The sequence below is a fragment of the Budorcas taxicolor genome, chromosome 10, assembly GCF_023091745.1.
Source record: "Budorcas taxicolor isolate Tak-1 chromosome 10, Takin1.1, whole genome shotgun sequence".
Classification (NCBI taxonomy): Eukaryota; Metazoa; Chordata; class Mammalia; order Artiodactyla; family Bovidae; genus Budorcas; species Budorcas taxicolor.
This window is the reverse complement of record NC_068919.1, coordinates 71,338,974-71,364,171: the sequence shown is the minus strand read 5'-3', so window position 1 is coordinate 71,364,171 and position 25,198 is coordinate 71,338,974. Positions and strand designations below refer to the sequence as shown.

The window sequence follows — 25,198 nt, the reverse complement described above, 5'->3', positions numbered from 1 at the left end:
AATAAAATGAAAAATGTCAATATTAGGTGAAAAACAAAAGGTTTTATCAAATATGATCTATAAAGCAAAACATACGATCAGTGTTTTAATACCTTATTTATAATGTTAAAGATGCTTTGAGAGCTATCAAAACAAGATATGGTAATAACCAGTCACACTAATAGCAAATTCTTACAGAAGAGGAATAACATTAATTAAGAAAATTATGAAATTAATTCAGCCTTTTACAGGAATTCAAACAAGCAATACTTGGCACAATCCTCTCTAAATAAATAACTGCAAGCAGTTACTAGCAATCTATTTTAGGAAATTAGTTTTTTATATTAAAGAAATCAATGCTATGTCATTGAGGGGGCAGAAAGGCTGTAAATCTGAATCAAGTAAATTGGGGAAATTTTTCTCCTTTAATGTACCATCAAGGCACACTTTAGTGCTATTTTGGCTAGACCAAGAGTTTGGCCTCCACAGGAATCATTTGGAAAGCTGCTTCCCATGAAGCAGTGGAATATTTCCAGCTAGTTACTCCAGTGTTCTGTCTGCTTTGCATTTTTTCCTCAATGAAATAGGACAATTAATAAACTCTGGTTACAGTACAAAGCCCAAGTTTCAGCAGCAGCAATATTATCTTTGGAACTGGATTGAGGGACATGAGTTATTCAAATACAGTTCAACCCTCAGAAAGCAGGCCATTTGGAATGCACTCTTATTTTGAAATTCTTTTCTTTCTTGTGCTTTCCTTCATTTTCCTCTTGGCTTTTTTCTCCCTAATAGTGTCATGCAGGCCATTCATTTATTGAATATCTCCTATGCAACTGTGCCACCACTTCTGATCTTTCTTAATGTGTACTTAAATGTCAGTTTACCAACTAAATGTGGTGTGATTTTAGAGTACTCATAGTAAAAGAAAATAGAACGCGAGAGTACAAAGAACATACTCCTTTCTGTGTCACAGAAGTGAGATACCTGCAGGCACAGAGAAAGTTCTAGGGTCCCAACATACTGCATGGTTCTTCAGTGAACTGGATTCACACTGGATTCACATTTATATCCTATAAACGCTATTCACTGGTTTTTCAACTTTAGACTCAACTTATTCATAAAACATTAATGACAAGATAGATTATAAAACAGAAAGTAAATATTGTCAACCTTGACAATATCAGGGTACAGGAGAAGGACGACGGGAAATAGAGAACAGGGGAAAGCAAGCACAGTATATATACAAGTATATATATATGCAACATAGCAGAGTAAAATGACACCATCTAAGAAACAAAAACAAAACTTTAAATGTATTGTTTAGAGTCACAAATAATCAGAAAAAGAATTATTGAATACAAACTAATGACAATTAGAAGAAGGACTAGTATACTCAAGCTAAATCCTCACCTTACATAATGAGGTGTCAATAAATAATATCTTAATAAATAACAGTAGAAGAATATGATTTACACTTAGAGAGGTAACTCCCCAAAAGAAGTCAAAACAAAACTCTAAATGCTGTGAACTCTGGGAAACGGAACTAGAGGTGGGGAAGAATGGGCAGGAAAGTGTTCCAAGTCCTCCTGCATAAGTGCACACACACATATACACATGGCATGTACATCCACATATGTGTGACTGTTATTACCTTGATAAAATTAAGAGGAGGTTCATTTAAAAATATGTTTAATCCTGCAAAGACTTATACCCATCCTTCCCTGCAGCCCAGTAAAGTTCAGTTCTGCTACAGGAAACACTCTGCCATCAGGGAGGACAATACAAAGGGGTCATGGCAAAAGCACAGTACACACACAGTCTAGCTCAGGTTTTCCCATCCTGCCACTGCTGATGCTTTGGACCCGGATAAGTGTTTGCAGAGGGGGCTGTTGTACGCACGGTAGCCGGTTTAGCAGTGTCCCTGGCCTCACTAGATGCCAGCAGCACCTCACTCTGCCCACCAATTCTCGGCCTTGACAACCAGAAATGTCTTTGTGCTTAGTCGTTGAGTCATGTCTGACTCTTTGCAACCCCATGGACTGTGGCCCACCAGGCTCCTCTGTCCATGGGGATTCTCCAGGCTAGAATACTAGAGTGGTTCGCCATGCCCTCCTCCAGGGGATCTTCCCAACCCAGGGATCAAACTCAGGTCTCCCGCCTTGCACGCGGATTCTTTACTGTCTGAGCCACCAGGGACTTTAGACACTGCCACATGCCCCTAGGGGAGAAAAATCAAGGCAAGATGAGAACCATTTACCAGCAGAAAGGATGAGACAAGACCACCATTCACTGAAGATGGAGTCCCATAATCAGCCCACTTAATTAACTGCGGGAATACTGAACTATGCTCATTAATCACAAGAAAAAGATCCAAAATTATAGTGTGGGCAGCTATCATACCAAACAGTAAACAAATATTGTGAGCATTGAGATAGGAAATAGGAATCTACTGTCTTTCAATCAGTTTCAGTCTCATTTGCTCTTACAACGAGAATATCTCAGTGCTGAATGGGACCCTAAAGAGATCCAAAGCCTTCACCCAGTACCCAGACTAATGTGGGGGAAAAATAAAAGGCTCTCAGCTTTATCGAGAAATGGTATCTTGGTGTCCAACATGTAAATTTGTACACTTTATTTTATAAACTATACAATAAATTTTCAAAGGTACTTCTGACATATGTAATTTCTGCCTGTATATTAAATTTGGAACTTTTAAAATAGAATCCCTCTGTATCTAATACATCCATCCATCATCACCCACATACCCAGCTTTTATTAAACACCCTCTGTTTGGTAGATGCTGAGAAAACAATGGCTAATGCTTTCAATACACACTAAGATTTCCAGGAACATAATTACTATGTTTGGTTTTGTTTGGAACTTTGCCAAAAACTGTTTCCCATTTAGAAAAATCCTATCACTAACAGCGTTTATTTTGTTTTTGCTTCTCCTTTACTTTGCTATATGGCATTATATTAATTTTAAGTACTGTATTCGTATACTATGGCTGCGTAACAAAGTATCACAAAGTTGGTGACTTAAAAGAGCAGAAATTTATTCTCTCATAATTCTGGAGGTCAGAAGGCCAGAATCAGTCTCACTGGGTCAGTATCAAGGTAGCAGCAAGGCCACAGTTTCTGTAGAGGCCCTAGAGGAAATCCATTCCTTGCCTCTTCCAGCTTCCGGTGACAGCTGGCCTGACTTGATTTGTGGCCAGATCACTCCCGTCTCTGCCTCTGTGGTCATAATTGCTTTCTCCGCTGCTGTCTGAGTTCTCTCTCTCTCTGTGACCAGGTAACTGCACTGAGTCCACAGAATAGTCTCCCTCGCAAAGTCCCTTTTTTGCCGTCAGTGGTAACATTCACAGGGATTAGAATCTGGATATGTTTGGGGGCACCTCTACTTAGCGATGGACATGAGTTTGAGTAGGCTCCGGGAGTTGGTGATGGACAGGGAAGCCTGGCATGCTGCAGTCCATGGGGTCACAAGGAGTTGGACACAACTGAGCGACTGAACTGAACTGAACTAACTTAGCCCACCACAAGTGGCTTATAATACCTATAGGAATTCACTTTAGGTAATAAAAGAAGCACTTTGAATTTTTTTTTTTAACAAAAAGAGGGTGCTGTGATGGATTTCAAATCACCACTCTAGCATGTTTCATTTAAAAAAATGGGGAGGGCAAGGGGGTCATTTAACTCTTTATTTCTTCATGATTGCTAAAAAATAAAATCCTCATAAAAGAATTGTAACCGTTAGAAAGAGGAAGATAGGAGACTATGTTCTCTTTCTCAGTGGGCTCTCAGAAGGACCAAAATTCTCTTTGGAAGCAACAACTGGTGAATCCTAGTATCTACTTTGACTCTTTTCCAACCACCTCAGTGACTTCTCACTGCCTCAGCAAAAGCTCCAAATTCCTTAAGATCTAACACTTGTCTATTTATTCAGTTTCACTTTCTTCTTTGTGTCATATGCATAAATAATAGTTAACTAGTTTTGGTATGGTGGGTAAAATATTCAGTATGTACCTTTTTATGTGTGGGAATATTCTCTCTTGCCTTGGCTATTGGTCAAATTCCTTTTTAGCTCGGTCCTCCCAATACTGGCTGACCCTCACCACCCCCCTCACCCTCCACTGAGACAAGGCAAAACATTCTCTCCTCTGAGCTATCATTATACCTTGCACATATTTAAATGGTCACACTACATTATAAATCATTTGCTTATGTATTTGTCTCCCCTTCTAGATTATGAGCTTTTTTAAGGGAAGGAAGGAAGTCATTTATCTCTGTAATCCTCACAGATAAATGAGTATAGGATGAATGAATAAGCCTCTATCCTGGGCTTCACTTCTAGGACTGGTCCATCTAATTTTACTTCAGAGTGCACATATCCAAAACTGAACTCCCCCCATTTTTATTTTGAACTAGCATCTCCTGCTGTGTTCTTATGACCATTAATGACACTATCATTAATCCAGTGGCCTGTGTCAGAAATCTCGGAGATATCCTCAGACAGGCCCTCCTCCACATTCAGTCTAAATTCCCCAAGTTTCTTAACTTGCTTTTTTTCCCCTTTTATTCTCTTTGTTAATACCTTGCTTCAATCTTTCACTATTTGATTCTTAGACTTCTGTAACAGCCAGATCTGCTAATCTACTGTTAATCTAACAGGTACTGTTAGTACGAATTAGAGCTAGACAGACAAATGAGAAAGGCACTCCCTTCAGAAAGAATAAAAAGAAAAGGATTTCCATCCTGAACAAACTCCTGAAGGCAAGCATGACCTGGCGAGCTGACTGTGCCTTTGTGAAAAGAACTACTTCAACCTGCAGGTGGCTCTCAGACCTGCTGTTTGACTGTTGTCCTGGGAATTCCCTCCACTTCTCCCCTGTGCTGTGTGTAAGCTGCTCAGTCATGTCCAACTCTTTGCAACCCCATGGACTGCAGCCTACCAGGCTCCTCGGTTTATGGGATTCTCCAAGCAAGAATACTGGAGTGGGTTGCCATTCCCTTCTCCAGGGGATCTTCCCAATCCAGGGACTGAACAGGTGGGTTCTTTACTGTCTGACCCACCAGGGAGCCTCTCCCTTGTGCTGGATCCCTAATTTTTTTGGTACCACCTAATTTTGGTAAGCTGAGCACTGAATTGATGCTTTTGAACTATGGTGTTAGAGAGGACTCCTGAGAGTCCTTTGGACAGCAAGATCCAACCAGTCAATCCCGAAGGAAATCAGTCCTGAATATTCATTGGAAGGACTGATACTGAAGCTGAAGCTCCAATACTTTGGCCACCTGATGCGAAGAACTGATTCATTGGAAAAGACCCTGATGCTGGGAAAGACTGAAGGCGGGAGGAGAAGGAGACGACAGGATGAGATGGTTGGATGGTGTCACCAACCTAATGGACATGATTTTGAGCAGGCTCTGGAAGTTGGTGATGGACAGGGAAGCCTGGCATGCCGCAGTCCACGGGGTTGCAAAGAGTTGGACATGACTGAGTGACTGAACTGAACTGAACTTTGGTAAGTGGCATCCTCCATTGCTCGTTACGTAAGAGTGTATGGGAGATAATTTTTTGAGTCTTTTATGTCATTATTCTACCTGTACACTTAAATAATAATTTGGCAGGATGTAGCATTCTATATTCAGAGAAGGCAATGGCAACCCACTCCAGTACTCTTGCCTGGAAAATCCCATGGATGGAGGAGCCTGGTAAAGAGTTGGACACGACTGAGCGACTTCACTTTCACTTTTCACTTTCATGCATTGGAGAAGGAAATGGCAACTCACTCCAGTATTCTTGCCTGGAGAATCCCAGGGACAGGGGAGCCTGGTGGGCTGCCGTCTATGGGGTCGCACAGAGTCAGACACGACTGAAGCGACTTAGTAGTAGCAGTAGCAGCAGCAGCAGCAGCAGCAGCAGCATTCTATATTGAGATCATTTTCCTCAAGAATTCTGAAGGTATTGCTTTATAGCCTTCTTATTTATAGTTCTTCCTAGGAAGTCTTTTGTCATTATAGTTTTTGACTCTTTGTATGAGAATTGTTTGTTTCTCCTCTCTGAAGCTTTCAGTATAGTCTCTTTACAACTGTATTTCTAATTTTTCATAAAGATACATCTTGATATGAGTTCTTTTATAATTATTACACTGGTTACCAGGAAAAATTCTCCCAATCTGGAAACTAATTTCTTTCAGTTACAAACTTGGCTTGTATTATTTCGTTGATAATTTTCTATCATCTAATTTTTCTGTTTTCATGAAATTCTTATTATTTGTATGCTGAACCTCCTGGACTGATCCTCTCATTTTCTTATATTTTTTCTCCCATTTTTAAGCTCCTTTTCTTTTTATTTCCCCCCAGGAAATTTCCTTAACTCTTTTCAACCCAGCTACTAAATTAATTTTAAATTTCATTTCTAACATCTAGGATTCTTATACTCTTACTATACGTTTGAAATAATTTCTTGTTCTTATTTCAATGATGTAATATCTTCTTTTGGTTCTCTGAAGCTATTAAATATAGTTTTTAAAGTTTTCATCTGGTCTGTGAATTATCTCTGTTTCCTCTCTGCCTCTGAGTATTTTTCTTAATTTTTTTAAAAACAGATTTTATTTTTATAGCAATTTTAGGTTCAGAGCAAAATTGAGCAGAAAGTATGGTTTTCACATTCTGTCCCCATACATGCACAGCCCCACCCACCATCAAAATCCCCCCCAGAGGGGTGTACTTGTCATATCAGTGAATCTACACTGACACATCATCATCACCACAGATCCATAGATTAGAGTTCATCCTTGGTGCTGTACATTCTATGCTTCTGATCAATGAATAACGACATGTATTTACCAGTATAGTATCATACAGAATAGTCTCACTGCCTTAAATTGCATCTCTGCTTCCATCTATTCATTCCTCCTTCCTTCTTAAGCCCTGGCAACTACTGATCTTCTCACTGTTTCCATAGTTTTGTCCTTCCTAGAATGTCATATAGTTGGAACCACACAGAATGCGGCCTTTTTACACTGGCTTTTTCAGTTAGCAAGATGCCTTTATAAGATTCCTCCATGTCTTTTCAAGGCTTGACAATTCATTTCTCTGAAGTGCTGAAGTATATATATTCTATTAACTGAACGGACCACAGTTTAGCCATTCACTTACTGAAGGGCATCTTCGTTGCTTCTAAATTCTAACAATTATAAATAAAGCTGCTATAAACATACATGCTCATAAATTTTCAACTCATGTAGGTAAATACGAATACAAATGTTGGATCAAGGGTTAGCCTCTATACCTTTTCATCACGGTCTTCACATTTGTTTTGTCAGTATTTTACTTTAACAATTATAGGACAGATACTTTCTCACATTTGGAAAATGCATTTGGAGTATGAGAAGAAGTGTCCAGAATAATTCTAAGGTCTTTGGCCTGAGCAACTAGAAGGAAGATTTATCATTTGCTTAGATAGGAAAACAGTGGGAAGTGCAGACTGGCAGTGTAAAGAGGCAAATTTGAGATTAGCATATTAAATATCCAAGTGGCAATATCATGGAGGAAGTTGGATATGAGTCTGAAATTCAGGGGAAGAGATCCAGGCTAGGGGTATCAATTTTAGGGCTGTAATGAGCCCAAGAGTGTAAAAGAAAAGAGATCAGGGGAACAGTACCAGGGATACTCTGATGTTTAGAAGACAGGGAGATAAAAAGGATTTAGCAGAGGAAAAGCATATTCTGTGAAACAGGAAGGAAACCAGGAGAGTATGAATAAGCGTTTTACAGAGGAAGGTGTAACCAACTGTGTCCAATGGTGCTGACTAGTCAACTAAGATGAAGACAGAAGTGACCTCTGGATCAGCAATGTGGAAGATGCTGGTACAGTAATTTCTGTGTAATAATGGGGAAAGGCTGACTGAAGAATGTTCGAGAGAGAATAAGAGGAAGGGGAAGTATAGATAACTATTTTGACAAGAGCTTTACTACGATGGTGTGCATGTGTGCTAAGCTGCTTTAGTTGTGTCTGAATCTTCATGACCCTGTGGACTGGGGCCCTCCAGGCTCCTCTGTCCATGGGATTCTCCAGGCAAGAATACTGGAGTGGGTTGCCATGAACTCTTCCAGGGGATCTTCCTGACCCAGGGATTGAACTTGAGTCTCTTGCACTGGCAGGCAGGTGCTTTACCACTAGCGCCACCTGATAGTCATCCCCTATGAAGGCAGGGGGCATAGTGAATGAATGCAGAGTCATTTTTTAAGTGGAAGAAATTATAGTCTATTTGTAAACTGATAGAAAGAAAGGTACAAAGATGATGAAAAAGAAGAGAGAAGGGAGAAAGTGGCTGAAGACTCCAGGTGAGAGCAGACGGGGTCACAGCAGAAGTGGAGGGGCTACCCTCAGACAGGAACACAGAGAGTTCATCCAAAGTAACAGAATATAAGGTACAGGTGAAGACAGGTGGGTGGAAGTGGCAGTAAGAGCTTATAAAGTTCTTTTACGATTGTTTCTGTTTTCTCAGTGAAAAAGAAAGTGAGGATATCAGCTAAAAATGAAATCAAGGAGAATGTGTTGAAGGTCTGAGAGAAAGAAGAAATGAAAGCCATCTCCTCGGTAGCAGAGTAAGCAAGTGAATGAACTGAAGAAGTTGATAAGGATTAGATGATAGCATCACAGATCCACTATCTCATAGATCCACTAGACACTGAATTACAGTGACATTGATCTGCATGGCTTCATGTTCTTCTTCAGGAATAGTCAACTGCACAGGTGCATGTGTGAGGTAGGCTGTTACATTTAACTATGACTGGAGTTTTGCCAGGAAAGTAACATGGTGAAAGGGAGGAGCAAAGGTGTGACTGTAACAACAAGAAACTTCAACTGGATGCAGAGAGGAAATATGGACGAGAGTGAAGGAGAGAGCAGAAGGAGAAGATCGATGAACTTAAATCCAGGTGGGGGGCGAAGAATTGCCAGAGTTGGAGTACTTGAAGGAATGAATTTTTAAAAAATTAAAAAGATGGTAGTTTTTGGAGGGTGGATTCTTGAAAATGAGACTTTGGAGGGGATGAAATTTTGGTAAATACAAGATCAATAGTATGACCAGGAAAATAAGTAGCTGAGGTAGGCAGAGAATATAATCATCAGAAGAGAAAAAGTTAAGGAAATGCAAGTGTTAGCTTATCTGCATGGCTACTGAAATCATCCAGTACCCATCCAGATGGGGTGATACTGAAGAAACTGAAAGGAAAGCAGAAGCTAAAATAATGGCAGAACATGGCTGAGGAGTCTGTATATGATATCCATAAGGTAGACTTTATGAGATTCAAAGCTGGGGTTTAGGGAGAGGAAGTAGAAATGAGATGTCAGTAGGACATCTATCCTATCTTCAGACCAGTATGAGGGACATGGAAGAGAAAAGAGAGGCCACTTAAGAGAACTGCAGGGAAAGCAGTGTTCAGAGAGAAGTTTTAGGTTCTCCTAGAGTAAGAAAGTAAGGAAATATTCAGAGGAGTTAAGGGGAACTATATTCAATATCCTGTGATAAACCATAATGGAATAGAATATGAAAAAATGCACATATTTGTATAACTGAATCACTCTGCTGTATAGCAGAAATTAACACAACATTGTAAATCACCTATACTTCAATAAAATTAAAAAAAGAAAATGACAGAACTATATTGGGTGAGTCTGGGAAATGAAGGATAACATAGGATTCTTGAACTGACTGACATAAATTGAGTGACATAAATTGACATAAATTAAGTGGTATAAGATTATTAATCCACATGATCTCAAGGCAAATAATGCTGACAATGCAGTGAGTGGTAGGGAGCAAGGACTAGGAAGTAGGGACCTGACCAGATACAGGCTGAGTTCTAAGACTCTGATTCTCTTCTGTTGACACTGATGTGGAAACCAGAGGAGGGGAGCTCTTCATTTATTCCCAGAGCATAAACATTTCCCCAGAGAATCATAATAAGCCAACTGTTTCTGGGACAGCAGTACAGTATGTACACCACCTTGGGGGAACTCCCTGGTGGTCCAGCAGTTAAGACTCTGCTACTGCAGGGAACATGGGTTCAATTTCTGGTTGGGGAACTAAGATCCCACATGCCATGCAGCCAAAATATATACATATATATAAACATACTTGGCAATCCTTATGGGTGCTGGCCCAATGAGAACTCATAATAATAAAAGCTACTAGCATTTTACCAAGGACTTGACATTTTGTGTATGTCATTATATTTCATTCTCACAATAATTCCAAGAGAAAAGTATTATCACTATCATTTTAGAATTGGCAAACTAAGGTTTTCTGGGTCAGGAAGATCCTCTGGAGAAGGGATTGGCTCCTTAGTCCAGTATTCTTGCCTGGAGAATTCCATGGACAAAGGAGCCTGGCGGGCTATAGTCCATGGGGATTCAGAGTTGGACATGACTGAAATGACCAAGGACGAACTCAGGCTAGAGAGATTAAGGTATCTTATATGCCTCAGCCCTCAAGAAAAGTCCAGACAGATCCCAAATCCTATATAAAATCAAAAATAGCAGAATTTCATGAAAAGAAATCTTGTTCTTGGGAAGGAATGATGCTAAAGCTGAAACTCCAGTACTTTGGCCACCTCATTTGAAGAGTTGACTCATTGGAAAAGACTCTGATGCTGGGAAGGATTGGGGGCAGGAGGAGAAGGGGACGACAGAGGATGAGATGGCTGGATGGCATCACTGACTCGATGGTCGTGAGTCTGAGTGAACCACGGGAGTTGGTAATGGACAGGGAGGCCTGGTGTGCTGCAATTCATGGGGTTGCAAAGAGTCGGACATGACTGAGTGACTGAACTAAACTTTTATAAAGGGAGAATTTTTACTGTGCTCTAGGCAAATAATGAAGCTAATCTGTAAAGACTTGTGATAATTCTTTCTCCAATCAATGAATCCAGTCTGAATACTCTTTTATGACAGTCCAACAAACTAGAGAGAAATTGTGTATTATTCTCTAGCATATATGTATAGCATATGCATATGCTATATATATATATATATATGATCTGTTATTATTTTTAAAGCCTACCTCCACAGAGAACTTTACAGTAACTGAAGGAATTCAATCAACAGCAGACAGGTGCAGCACTGTATATGAAGAATCATGAAGAAGTTAGTTCACGGACCAAGTAAGCTACAAAAAATCAAAGAAAAAGAAAAAAGAAAGAGAAACAGAGCTTTTCACTTTACATGTCCCAAAGTTGTAGAAAAGAACAACAGATGTCAGAATTTTAAAGTTAAATACATATGATTTGAAGGAAAGCAAAAAAAAAAAAATAGCATTATCTGGAAATCTTCATAAATTGAATACTACTTCCAAATAATTTAAATTAATAAAGCAAAACACTTCAGGTAATGAAGACACAAGTGCCACATGATTGACTAACATATTAATCTTTTAGTAGAAACCATGATAAAATAACCTATGAAGATGTTAGATAAACTATCACAATTAAGTAAAAATAACTTTTTTAAACAAAGAAGCAAAATTTCAAAACATGCATTAAAATTCAGTCACATTTCAGCAGGATTTATAAATATACTTCTTTAATGCTCTTACTCCTTAATTTGGGATGTTGTATGAACAACTTGTTACTTTGCGATTAATATTGCATCATTTCCTAGTATTTCTATCTGTCTGCACAGTCACCCAAGCCCCCTGCAAGCAAAGGAATGTATTTGTTGGTTGAGTGACCAAAAGCAATGACACAACTTACAGCTATGAACTATGGATCCTAAGTCAGTGTTGTGTAAGAGTCCCCTGGAGGACTTTTAAAAAGAGATTCCTGAATCCTACCTCAGATTTTTGGAATTAGAATCCCTGAGGCTTAGAAACCTCTGTTTACAGAACAATCTGCAGATGCGTCTGATGCATAGACAGATTAAACAGACTAGAGCTGTGGATTTAGAACTCTGTTCTGAAGTCTTAAAATACTCAAGAAACACCTGTTTCAACCAGAACAATCCCATTTTTATCTATTTTATGTATCTGTTGTGTTTCTTAAAAACCTGAAAACAACAGGGCAAAGTGAACCCATCCATATGAGACTTAAACTCATGATTCTGGCATCATAACTGTCCTAATCCAAAGGGAGATCAGCCTAGGCAGATAGAAAGACCAGGATTGGTGGACACAGAGTATTTGTTAATGCCAAAAGAAAAACTTTAAGAAAGCAGTTCCATGATTCATACACTTACTCATTGCAACTTAAAAGAACTTATTCAATACATGTCTGAACTGCATAAGTGGAAAAAACTTATTTATATATACACATCTATATACGGGGGGCAGAGACAGCAGTAGTAGATCTGGGAAGGTGTTCTCCAGAAAGTGATCACCCTAGGAGAAAGATGATCAGCATGAACACCTGGGTACTGCTCCTCCCTGACACAAGGTCTGGATCCTTTAAACCTCTTTCAGGTGCTTTCCCTAATCTACTCTAACCTAGAAAACTATGTCACATCTTGTGGAGAAAGGCAGGGGAAGAATGCTGGTTTCCTCCTCCTCATCTGTCCTTGGATATTCCCCTGAAGGACTGGGTCCATATATTCTGACCTTCTGAAATTCTCCATTTCAACCACCCTACCTAATATTCCCACTGGAAATTAGATTTGAGACAGCCAACCTGGCTGACATGATCTCAATAGGCTATTTTATCAAATGCACACGTTTTACTTACCTGTCTGAATACACAAGCTAAGCAGGAGATGAACTGAGTAAGAAGCCAGGAGAGCAACTATCAGCAGCAAGAAACTAAAACATAAAAGAGTACATGGTCAAATTTGTCCCCTAAAAGTTTCCTTTTTATGGTATTTCATTGAAAAAACATTTTTTTTTCACATTCAAACGGTCACGTGTATGAGTGCTAAGCTGCTTCAGTCATGTTTGATTCTTTGTGACTCTATGGACTGTAGCCCTCAGGCTCCTCTGTCTTCTCTCCAACTTAAGAGAAGTAAGTTTCAGTTGGGAAATCCCATTGTCTTTTTTCTTTACTCTATCCCTCCCCTTTTAACGATGCGTTGCTGTTGTTTAGTCATTTAAGTCGTGTCTAACTCTTGCAACCCTATGGAGTGTAGCCCTCCAGGCTCCTCTGTCCATGAGATTCTCCAGGCAAGAATACTGGAGTGGGTTGCCATTCCCTCTTCCAGGGGATCTTCCCAACCCAGGGATCGAATCCACGTCTCTTACATCCCCTGCATTGGCAGGTGAGTTCTTTACTGCTGAGCCATCTGGGAAGCCCTCAATGATGAGTGCCTCCCTATAATTTTGAATAAACACTGCATTTCAGCATCTATTAAACATACTCAACAAAGCAAACCAAAAAAATACAGTTAACACACTTTTAATGACATAATTTGAAAAATGCGTAATGTAATAATTGGGGTCCTCTTACCAAAAGTATGAAAAGAAACAGCATATATAATCCCTTACTTATTCTCAGGAAGATATTGGCAAGACAAGTTTCCAGAGGAGTGCTCCTGAAGTTGAAGACATTCTATCTTTGCAGTCCACTTAATACTTGTGAATAAGTAGCAAAATGGAGAGGTGAGAGTATACTTGTCAACTGATGTCAGAGACCTCACAAAATAAGGTTGGCATCACCAGGTGGAAACTGTGATATGATTCAGCAAGCACCCAATCAGTGGTATATATCTGCATGTGAGATCCTGCAGTAAAAAATGTGATTTTTCAATTGGAACTAAGAAATAAGTCCTATGATTATGTCTTGCCTGAGGTGTCATACATAGCTTTTAAGTTTTAAAACTATGAAAGTTTGCAAATACATCCCATAATAAAAGCAAGTTGGGTTACTTAAAAGTTGGTTAGCTAACCAAGAAATTCAAAGTAAAAGCAAAAATGATCCTACATGAGACTGTATTTTAAATTTTATATAAAAAAATAGGTCTGCTTGTACTGACAAAACAAACTTGCTCATTCATTCTATTAAGCATGATGCTCCATGCTAAGAATAAGATCTAGTCCTAAAGGATTTCAGAGTTCAGCGGGGAAAATAACTTGCAAACAGATAATTACACTATAATAAAAGAATGAATATAAAAGTACTATGGAAACACAGAAAAGACAGCAATGTCTTCTGTCTTGGGCAAACTGGCCTATAAGCTGAGTCTTAAAAGATGTAAAGGAATAAACACAGGGTACACGTAACTACTTAACAGGAGGAGAGAAACAGATGGAGAGAAACTAAAGTATTATATGTATTATTTACAATCACAAAATCGCTATTTATAAATAATCTACATAACTGATAAACTCTGATTTACTTTGGCTCACTGAACACAGCAAATAAGCCACTTGTTAAGGTTATTAAGGAATGTGGATCAAGTTTCTCTTTTTTTAAAAATTAGCCACACTTTGGATTAAAAAAAAGAACAAATTATATAGCATCCTTCCAAGCTACAGACTAGCAACAATATAAGAATAAGAAGAACCCCAGAAATAACTAGAAGTTGTATAATACCAAGTTCTACAGCCTATCTCTTTGCTTCTCAATGTACTATCAAAATGAAAAAAAAATAGTAAAATAAGAAAAAAACTCACCTAAATCCAAGGATACCAGTATGAGCCATAACATAAGCTAAGCCAAGGATGCCACTTCCCATGATGGCATTCATCAAATTAAACACTGAGAAACCAAATGAAGCACCTCGGGATCTCTGTGTGTGAACTTCCTGTAAGCACACGAATTAACAGCGTTAAGTGTTTGAATGGTGCAGTCCAACTTTAGTCAAGAAATGACTGACAGGTTATGAAGAGTCTCCTAAAACCACAGACATACTGTGACACACTAGTTGCTCAACAAGCAACCAGGACTTCGTTTCCTTTCCTTTCCTTCTCACTTCCCACTAGTGCAGCTCCAGGAATCCAGTTTCCTAGGAAAACCATCTCTACCTGCGCAGAGACCCAGTAGGCTTCAGGAAGAAGGCATGACTAACCCTGTGACTGTAAAAGACAGGGTAAAATGGGGGTGGGGACAGGGAGCAGGCAGATGGCCTCAAGCTCACGTGATAACTGAAGAATCCCTGAGTCAGCTTGAGGTTGCTGTAGACAACTGTTGCTCCCCAATTACTAGGACTGCAAAACTAATCTCTATTTATACACTTAATGAATTAAGTCTGCCCAACTGAAAGGATGGGCAGGAATGCCATGCAATGACGACATTGTAAATAGAAGCAATTCACGTTGCTCTAGCGAGGATACGCCTTGAAAACACTCTCCCCTAAAATAGCATTTGGGAATAAAGTCCTAGAAACTGTTACTGCCCTGGGACTTGAGTTAAAGAGCCGAAGTGCCCACTGCACAGGTTTTAGGGTCAGGGAAGTGCTATATACTTATTACCAGGCCTCTCAGCTCCTTCACGGTTAAGTATCTCTGTATTAAGATGTTTGAAGTGAAGTGAAGTGAATTGAAGTCGCTCAGTCGTATCCGACTCTTTGCGACCCCATGGACTGCAGCCTACCAGGCTCCTCTGTCCATGGGATTTTCCAGGCAATAGTCCTGGAGTGGACTGCCATTTCCTTCTCCAGGGGATCTTCCCTACCCAGGGATCGAACCCAGGTCTCCTGCATTGTAGACAGACGCTTAACTGTCTGAGATGTTTACAGGTCCCCAATGACTAAGCTGAGAAAAGCAAAATCTTGTGACTCTTGCAAAAAGCTCACAAGACTGGTGGAAAAAACGAGAAGCCGACAAGGATACCGAGAGCAGTGAGTTACATAACCGTGGGGCTGCTCCCCTAGTGGGGTCCCCTGCCTCCACCTGCTGCTGCGTCTCTTCCACCTGAGCCTGCAGCTTCAGCTTTTCTTTCTAGAACAGGTTAGGCTCCTATCTCATTGATGAACTCCGCCAGATCTCCTCGGAATCTCGGCTGCTGCCTTTGGGGCCCAGGTCCTAAGCTTCTCCCCTCTCCCCTTGCCATCCCCTTTCTTTTCCCGGTCTTATTTGGCAGTCACTTCAGAACGGGGAGCCAGCGGAGCAAACTTACGTTGCTAAGCAACGGGCTAGACTCTTCCGCCTCCGCCTCTTCAGGCTCTTGGGTAGAGACAAACCAGCCGGGCTCGGCGTTGATGACCCCCGATGGGACCTCCATGCTGCTCGCCGGTCGACTACCCAGTCCATCCACTAGCTGCTACCCCTGCCCTCCCGCCCGTAGTCGCGCTGGAGGCGGGCCTACGTCCCCGGCCCTTCCGGGTTCCCGTACCTCACCAGGGCCGGGACGAAAGGAGGGATCGACGTGATGTGGGGACGCTCGCCTCACGGCGGCGAACCTTGATGGTGTCATCGAGGGCCCGCCCACGAGGGCCCGCCCACCCGCCGAAGACACGTTTCCGAGCTGTACCAGAGCATGAGGTGAGGGTCTGGTCTTGGAGCCAGCTACGGGGCGACGCCAGGAAATGGGATGGTGACGTTGGTGAAGTGGCGGCCGTGGTGCCCTTGAGAGAGAGTTCGAAGGGGCTGAGGGTCCGGTGGCAGAACCGGTCGGCTCGGCGGCTCTCCGCCTCGCGCTGTCTGGGCGCTAAAACGGCAGGAAGGCGCCCAGCGCCCTGTGCACAGCCTAGGCCTGAGTACGGGGAAGTGAGGGGTGTTTCATCTCTTCAGAACTTTCCGATAGAACCTTTAGCCACATCTTACTTGTGGAAAGCAGAGATCACTTTAAGTAATTTACCCAAGATCACACATCTGGTTAACTGCTAAACCCAGTTTGAACCCTGTCAACTTTTTGACAGTTGCTTTACAGGGTTCCTAGGCAGGGCCCTTCCTTAACAGTTCCTTCTTCGTATTCCGGAAGGCAAAATGAAAAACTGATACTAATGGGATGTGCATGTAACACTCAGCAGTTCCCATCCTAGAAATACTGAAACCTCTACTTATAGGTAGGACTTGTGGCAGTAAAACATCAAAGACAACATAGAAATAGATTAAGAACGCAGGCCCTGGATTTTAGTCCTTGCTCAACGATTTACAGCAACAAGATTTTGGGTCAATTAACCTATTTCTGAGCTTTAGTTTACACCTTTGCAGAAATGAGAATGCAACACCACGCATCTCCCAAGATTGTTACTGTGAGTAAAGCGTTCAGCACAATATCTGACCCAATAAGCTTCCATAAGAATATCCTTTTAAATATTGACATTGGTAAAATTATCAATATAGTGACCATTTCGCTTAGAGATGATCCTTTAACTTAAATTTCGGCCTTCCAGTCCCAAAATGTTCTGTAGAAAATTGTGGGTGGGGAGGTTTGTTGACTATAGCGAGAGTGATGGATCACTAAACCCTAGTCCAGGCCGCAGGGGGGCTGGAAGTATACAGATTTATTATTTACTACTAATAAAAGTCATCCTATCCTGGAGAAGTTATTAATATTACACTTCTCACATACCACTAAAAGTTTTCATCTTTGGCATTTAGCAGGTTATTTGAAACAATTAAAATTTTTATTAAGACTCATGAACATGTTAAGCTAGTTTGTAGCTTTATGGTAGTTGTTTTAATTGAATGCTTTATTTTTAGCTTATTGAAACAATTTGGATTCTCAAGAAGACTTCTCAAAGTGGAAAGCTGTAGAATAACTGAGTCAGCATCACTGGTTCTGCTACCTTGGGCATCGTTGATACAGAAGCTTAGCAGAGTACCTGTTATTTTCTTGCTGGATCAAAGAAAAAGATTCTCAACCATGCCTGAAATAGAAACAAATCACAGAGACTCTGAATTGTTTTCCCCACCCTCCGATGTCCGAGGAATGACAGAACTTGATAGAACAGCTTTTAAAAAGACAGTCACCATCCCAGTGCTTAAAGTGAGGAAAGAGGTAGTCAATAAACTGATGCGATCCCTTAAAAGAGCAGCACTGCAGCGCCCAGGCATAAAACGTGTGATTGAAGATCCAGCAGATGAAGAAGGTAGACTAATTATGTTGGATCCCTATAAAATGTTTACCGTTGATTCCTTTGAGAAAGAAGAACTCAGTATTTTAAAGCAGCTGAATGTCAATCCACAAATATCGAAATATAATTTGGACCTAACTTATGAAAACTTTAAGTCAGAAGAAATCTTGAGAGCTGTGCTTCCTGAAGGTCAAGATGTGACCTCGGGGTTTAGCAGAGTTGGACACATTGCTCACTTGAACCTTCGAGATCATCAACTACCTTACAAGCATTTAATTGGTAGGTGTCTTAGTAATAGTCACATATTAGAAACCAATTAGCAAGTTCTAATTTTAGTTTAAAAAAAAAGTAAATGCCTATTATAGAAATAGGACATTTTATCATTTTAATTTTAAGCAGGATCTTGAGCTAATACTCTCCTTTGAGGGCCACTTTGGAATAGCCTTCCCAGAGTCATTTGTTGTTGCTGTTTAGTTGCTAAGTCGTGTTCGACTCTTAAGAGATACCATCGACTCTAGCCCACCAGGCTCCCCAGTCCATGGGATTTCCCAGGCAAAAGTACTGGAATGGATTGCCATTTCCTTCTCCAGGGGATCTTCCTGACCCAGGGATCGAACCCACATTTCCTGCATTGGCAGGTGAACTTTTTACCACTGAGCCATCAGGGAAGCCCTCCCAGAGTCAAGCAAGCTCTAAATATCAGTTCAAGCTTTTGTGTTTACAATACATAAGCATTAACTTCAATCACTTGCTTTGGCACAATTCTTTGGCAACTTATCATTTTGGTATCCAGAACTTATTAGTCCTTCAGGACTATGTTGAATGCTAGGTTTCATAAGTTTGAGTGTTTCATAGTCAAAAGGGCAAGACCGTGTTTACTCATGCTTTCATCAATTCAGTTAATTGAGCCTCTTCCATATCACAGGCACCATACTTTGTTTTTTAGTACTCCTAGCTTTTTAGAAACAACTCTGTAGCCCAGAGCTGAAGCATGGGTCTTTTATTCTTTGGACTAAGAAAGAAGTAGAAGACTAATCAAAATTGCTCTTGTCCTTATATAAATATTTAATGTCCATGCATTCTCCTGATTAATATTTTTAATACAGAGTAATTGTCAGAACTTCTGGGAATTATTTTCAGCTTTAAAATGTAGTGCTCAGTGTTTTGCATGGGTAGAATTTCAGAGATATGCTGTTAGGAGTTTACTTTGTTTTTACTGATGAAAGGGACTAATAATGAATAATGATAACATAATAAATACTTAAGCAGAGCCTTGTAATTATGATCTGGTACAAATGTCAAGTCTAGGCTTTCCGTTGAATCACTGCCTGTCCAAACTCAACATTCTTTTAGCACTCCTATTTTATAAACTCGCTCTCATAAAAGGGCACTCACAGATTGAAAATGAAACATTTTCATACCGAAGTAATTTTAAAGATTTTACTATAGACCTTTAGAATGTTTTTTTTTAATTCTTCATTTCAAACTAACTTCTGTACCTTAAAAATTGAGTTCTGATACCTGAAGCAGAACAAGATAAAACAATGATTGACGATAGTTTGACATTATCATATTCAAAATCAGGTATCTAATTATCAGAGAGGAATTAGACAAATTCCAGTTGGTATTTAAGCGTATTTGTATAAAAAGTCCAGTTCAGTCGCTCAGTCATGTCCAACTCTTTGCAACCCCATGGACTGCAGCATGCCAGGCTTCTGTGTCCATCACCAACTCCTGGAGCTTGCTCAAATTCATTTCCATTGAGTCGGTGATGCCATCCAACCATCTCACCCTCTGTCGTCCTCTGTTGTATCTGTATTATGGAGTACTTTATACTTACTTACAAATCAACTTATCTTTCTTTATACAATGAGATAGCATATAGATTTTTGTAATTTTTTTAAAGTGCTGACAAAAATGCAGACTTTGATTATAGGGCATCAATATACCATTGCCAGTGTCTTTTAACCTTTGTAGCTTTTTGTGCTCTGGAAAATATTTGACATAAAGAACAATTTAAATAAACATTTTATTTAGAGAAAAGTAAAGAATCTATGTTTCTTTTATTTGAAAACATTATTTTGCTGGTATACATTTCCAAAGTGGAAGTATCTATTTTAAATACATAATAAAGCAAACATTTGGTTTGAGGCCAGTGGGGACAGGCTAATGTTTTCTGAGACCATTTGTTTCCATAGTCCTTAATATCTCTGCAATTTTTTAACCAGTTCCCTGGGTCTACCTGTTTGCTTACTGTTGCACTGATACATTTGAGAAGACTAAGTAAAAGACATGGAAAAATATTAGGCAGAACAAGCTCTTCAAAATTTTTTCTTTATAAATGTACCCACACATTTTTTTGTGTGTTTGCATAGGGGCTGTCAGACATTAACTTTGGTAATCCGTTGAATTTTTAGAACTGCATTCCTCTATGCACGCCAGCTTCCCAGGTGGTGCTAGTGGTAAAGAACCCATCTGTCAGCGCAGAAGACATAAGAGACCTGGGTTCTATCCCTGGGTTGGAAAAGATCCCCTGGAGGAGGGCATGGCAACCCACTCCAATATTCTTGCCTGGAGAATTCCATGGACAGAGGAGCCTGGTGGGCTACATTCCATACAGTTGCCAAGAGTCGGACACGACTGAAGCCACTTAGAATGCATGCACACATAGTAGATGCAATTTTTGGCTATAAACCAGAAGAAAATACAGTTCACATCCATTTCATATTTGCAATTTTAGCTTTTATTTTGCAACCAGAAGGCAGTGTTTATCATGATTTCTGTGCTTTTAGGCCAAGTTATGATTGACAAAAATCCAGGAATCACCTCAGCAGTAAATAAAATCAATAATATTGATAATACCTACCGAAATTTTGAAATGGAAGTACTGTCTGGAGAGGAGAATATGATGACCAAGGTATGGAATATTTTATTGTCTCCTAATACAGTGTATATCAAGATTAACTTTTGAAATCAGGATAACAGATTAAGAAAATACAATACCCAGTATTGATGAGTATGTGAGACTGTAAGCATTTACATATACTATTGATGGGAGAGTGAAGTCAGGAAGAGTGTATGGTAATATATTGCCATTTTGAATAGATACATCCTTTGACCTAGTACTCCATTTATAGGAAGTTATCTCAAGAATATAACTGGACAAAACTGTAATGATGTACCCAACCAGGGATTGAACCCGTGTCTCCCGTGCAGTGGAAGTATGGAATTTTAACCACTAGACACCTACATCATTTTTATAATAATAAATAAATATGATGGAATGAAAATCTAAATATCAGTAGATAACTGATTAAATTTTAGGATAATAATACAATGGAATACTCCATCACTGAAGATTATTTAGCTCCATCAGTTCAGTTCAGTTGCTCAGTCGTGTCCGACTCTTTGTGACCCCACGAACTGCAGTACACCAGGCTTCCCTGTCCATCACAAACTCCCGGAGCTTACTCAAACTCATGTCCATTGAGTTGGTGATGCCATCCAACCATCTCATCCTCTGTTGTCCCTTTCTCCTACTGCCTTCAATCATTTCCAGCATCAGGGTCTTTTCAAATGAGTCAGTTCTTCGCATGTGGCTCTAGATGAGTGATCACACCATCATGGTTATCTGGGTCATGAAGATCTTTTTTGTATAGTTGTTCTGTGTATTCTTGCCACTTCTTCTTAATATATTCTGCTTCTGTTAGGTCCATACCACTTCTGTCCTTTATTGAGCCCATCTTTGCATGAAATGTTTCCTTGGTATCTCTAATTTTCTTGAAGAGATCTCTAGTCTTTCCCATTCTATTATTTTCCTCTATTTCTTTGCACTGATCACTGAGGAAGGCTTTCTTATCTCTCCTTGCTATTCTTTGGAACTCTGCATTCAAATGGGTATATCTTTCCCATATTAAGTTTCAGACTCTTGAAACTTAATAATATGATCAGAGGATTTGATGTGGTCAGGAGGAAAAAATATGTACAAATTTGGAATTATGGTCCATGAAGAGAAAATATAGATGTCTCTATTAGATTTATAGAACTTAGGAACTTTATAGCCTTTGATTCTTCATCTGTTAAAATAAGGGGCTCAAGATGATAGGTGAGGTTACCTTTCACAACTGTAGTTTTGTTTTCTATTTTCTGTCATGTTTATGATAGTCCCCAAAGAAATGCTATTAAGTTTTAATTTTGTTCAAGACTTAGCTTCACTGCAGTTTATCCATGAACACTCAGATTTGGGAAAGGCAAAAACAGGGGAATGATTTATTCTATACACTGGCTCTAATATAGACATGAAACCTGCAAAGTCCAAGTAACTGTCTAAAAACATAACAAAGTACCTTGAAATTCACTGACACATGATGCATCTATCTTGCCAAACTGAAAACTAAGGAAGGAAAGCATGTTTGCTGTGTGGAAGAGCTGTCTGCAATTTAGCTACCCACCATGAAGACAGATGTAGTGTGTTGTTTCACCCTAAAGGCTTTTTCCTATCAGGTGACAGGAGATAATATAATTAAGCCAGTCAATTGGCCTATCTGAAAAATTCCTAGTGTGATTGGGGAGCCACTTTATGATCCTTTAGGATGAGATGGAGAGCTGTTTGGTTTTAAAGAGATGACTTCTCTCATGAAAACATCTAATGCAGGATAGTAACTACCCTCAAGTTTAGCATAACACCAGATTTCTAACCTAAATGCCTTTAAACTCACTGTAATTTGCTCTTAATAGTAGTAAATTTGTAGTAGTAAATGTGTGTATGTGTGAATGCATCTGTCAGTGGCTGGAATTTAAGACTAAGCAGTTTAACCAAAACCATAATACTTTTTTCAGGTTCGAGAAAACAATTACACCTATGAATTTGATTTTTCAAAAGTCTATTGGAATCCTCGTCTCTCCACAGAACACAGCCGTATCACAGAACTTCTCAAACCTGGGGATGTCCTATTTGATGTTTTTGCTGGGGTTGGGCCCTTTGCCATTCCAGCAGCAAAGAAAAACTGCACTGTGTTTGCTAATGATCTCAATCCTGAATCCCATAAATGGCTACTGCACAACTGTAAGTTAAATAAAGTGGACCAAAAAGTAAAAGTCTTTAACTTGGATGGGAAAGACTTCCTGCAAGGACCAGTCAGAGAAGAGTTAATGCAGCAGCTGGGACCACTGTCCAAAGAAAGAAAACACTCTGTGCACATCGTCATGAATTTGCCAGCAAAGGCTATTGAGTTTCTCAGCGCTTTCAAAGCACTCTTAGATGGACAGCCATGTGGCAGTGAACTCCTTCCCATTGTGCACTGTTACAGCTTTTCCAAAGATGCTAATCCAGCTAAGGATGTTCAGCAACAAGCTGGAACTGTGTTAGGCATCTCCTTGGAGGCATGTAGTTCAGTTCACCTAGTAAGAAATGTGGCCCCTAACAAGGAAATGTTATGCATCACTTTTCAGATTCCTGCTGCTATACTTTACAAGAACCAGACCGTAAATCGAGGTAAGTGATTTCTGGGAAATTAAATGTAAGCTGTAATACTTTTAACATAACTTTCTTGGGCAACATATATATTTTATATTCTTTTTAAAACTTTGAAATAAATTAATTCTAGTTAGATATTTCAGTTCAAGACCCCTTGCCATTCAACTGTGACTAATTTCTCAAAATTTTACAGATTTTATTATGACACACTGTTCATTCTAGTAGGCAGCTATTTCATTAAAATAAATCCACAGGAATGTTACTATTTCATGCATAAGTTGACTACATTAAAAATGTTTAAAATGCCTATATTATTTGCTTTTTAAAAGTTATTTTTAAATGTTAAGTATCTTACATAATATAGGTTTTCTGGATTTGTTACAGACAATCATGAAGATCCACCTCTTAAGCGCCAGAGGACAGATAAAGACTTTTAAGAAGAAAATACACAAATTGCTTCAGTCACTTAATTGGAAATATTTTCTCCCTCTCCCCACTAGACCTTTGTGATAGTGAACTATCATTTGTATGATTTCTAATATTTTAGCATTCAGTTACTTTAGTATTGAACCCTTTTATTTTACCCTCGAGGCTTCCCTGGTGGCTCAGATGGTAAAGAACCTGCCTGCAATGCAGGAGACCTAGGTTCGATCCCTGCATCTGGAAGATCCCCTGGAGAAGGGAATGGCAACCCACTCCAGTATTCTTGCCTGGAGAATCCCATGGGCAGAGGTGCCTGGCGGGCTGTAGTCCGTGGGTTTGCAAAGAGTCAGACATGACTGAGCGACTAACACAGTCCTATAAATTGGGAATTATCAAATTTAAATACACCTACTAAATATATTTTGTTTTATAATTTTATCATATATATCTAATATTTTATTAGATAAATATGTTTAAATATTGTCTTGGGAAAATAGTTTTTGAAGGTATGATAATTGCATGCTAACTAGGAAAGCACTAATCATTTTACAGTTATCCTTAGTTGAAGAGTGTAGCTAAGTTATATGTAAGTACTCCTATACTATTACTGTTAATATAGAAGTATTAATAATAACAAGTGAGATTATTTAGAGACAGGCAAACTATGTCCAGCAGGCCAAATCCAGTCCACCACCTGTTGAATGCAAGTAAGCTGAGAATGGTTTTTACACTTTCAAATGATTGGGAAAAAAAAAATGTGTGACATGAAAATTATACGAAATTTGAATTTCAGTGTCCATAAATAAAGTTTTATTGGAACTTATTTTTTATGCTCATTTGTTTACATACTGGCGATGGCTGCCCTCATTGTATAACACCAGAGCTGAGTAGTCAGCTGCAACACAGATGGGATATGATTTTCATCACTTCACATTGCTGCTCAGCACACTACGAATCAGTGACATGGTTATAACGCAACAGCATTTTTTGTGCCACATATATTGCTAAGCTATAACATTTTATTTTACTATTATGAGTGTATATCCATCATTCCAGAACAACAAAAGTGGACATCCATGTTGAGCTTTTAAAGTATGGTAGAGTATGAACATTTTTGATACTGAATTAGATGATAAAGCATCCATAACTGAGCTAAAGTAAAATATACTTTGACATTTCCAAAGAACTACTCATCATCAGTATTTCCAAGTCACAGGCAAGCAACTGTCAGAAAAATTACATATTTAAACTGGACATTTACAGTAGAATTTCCTTATAAAAAATGAAAGTGGGGCTACAACCAAAATAAGTCTCCAAGTGAGTTTTATAAGTCAAGAAAGGAAAATTGTTTACTGATGGAGAGTTAATT

General features: G+C 39.4%; 2 protein-coding genes across 2 annotated transcripts in view; one reads left to right on the top strand and one right to left on the bottom strand.

Moving 5' to 3' along the window:
• The window catches only part of SLC38A6 (solute carrier family 38 member 6), a 67,523-nt gene extending 51,391 nt beyond the window's left edge, over window positions 1–16,132 (bottom strand). Inside the window, exons 1-3 of the mRNA XM_052646710.1 lie at window positions 16,028–16,132; window positions 14,584–14,714; window positions 12,704–12,777 (exon numbers count right to left, since the gene is read on the bottom strand). Of these exons, the coding sequence (XP_052502670.1) occupies window positions 12,704–12,777; window positions 14,584–14,714; window positions 16,028–16,132 (310 nt within the window). The remainder of the gene's footprint in view (window positions 1–12,703; window positions 12,778–14,583; window positions 14,715–16,027) is intronic.
• A 1,389-nt stretch (window positions 16,133–17,521) lies between these two features.
• TRMT5 (tRNA methyltransferase 5) lies at window positions 17,522–24,601 on the top strand. Its single transcript, XM_052647375.1, has 4 exons — window positions 17,522–18,209; window positions 20,723–20,847; window positions 22,770–23,424; window positions 23,791–24,601. Exons 1-4 carry the CDS (start codon window positions 17,522–17,524, stop codon window positions 23,841–23,843), a joined length of 1,521 nt encoding a protein of 506 aa, XP_052503335.1. The 3' UTR covers window positions 23,844–24,601.
• The last annotated feature ends 597 nt before the right edge of the window (window positions 24,602–25,198 follow it).

Coding starts and splice junctions, on each gene's coding strand:
- TRMT5 (XM_052647375.1), top strand. CDS start 17,522: ATGGTAGTTGTTTTAATTGAATGCTTTATTTTTAGCTTATTGAAACAA. Junction 18,210..20,722: donor ACCTTACAAGCATTTAATTG/GTAGGTGTCTTA, acceptor CTGTGCTTTTAG/GCCAAGTTATGATTGACAAA. Junction 20,848..22,769: donor AGGAGAATATGATGACCAAG/GTATGGAATATT, acceptor TACTTTTTTCAG/GTTCGAGAAAACAATTACAC.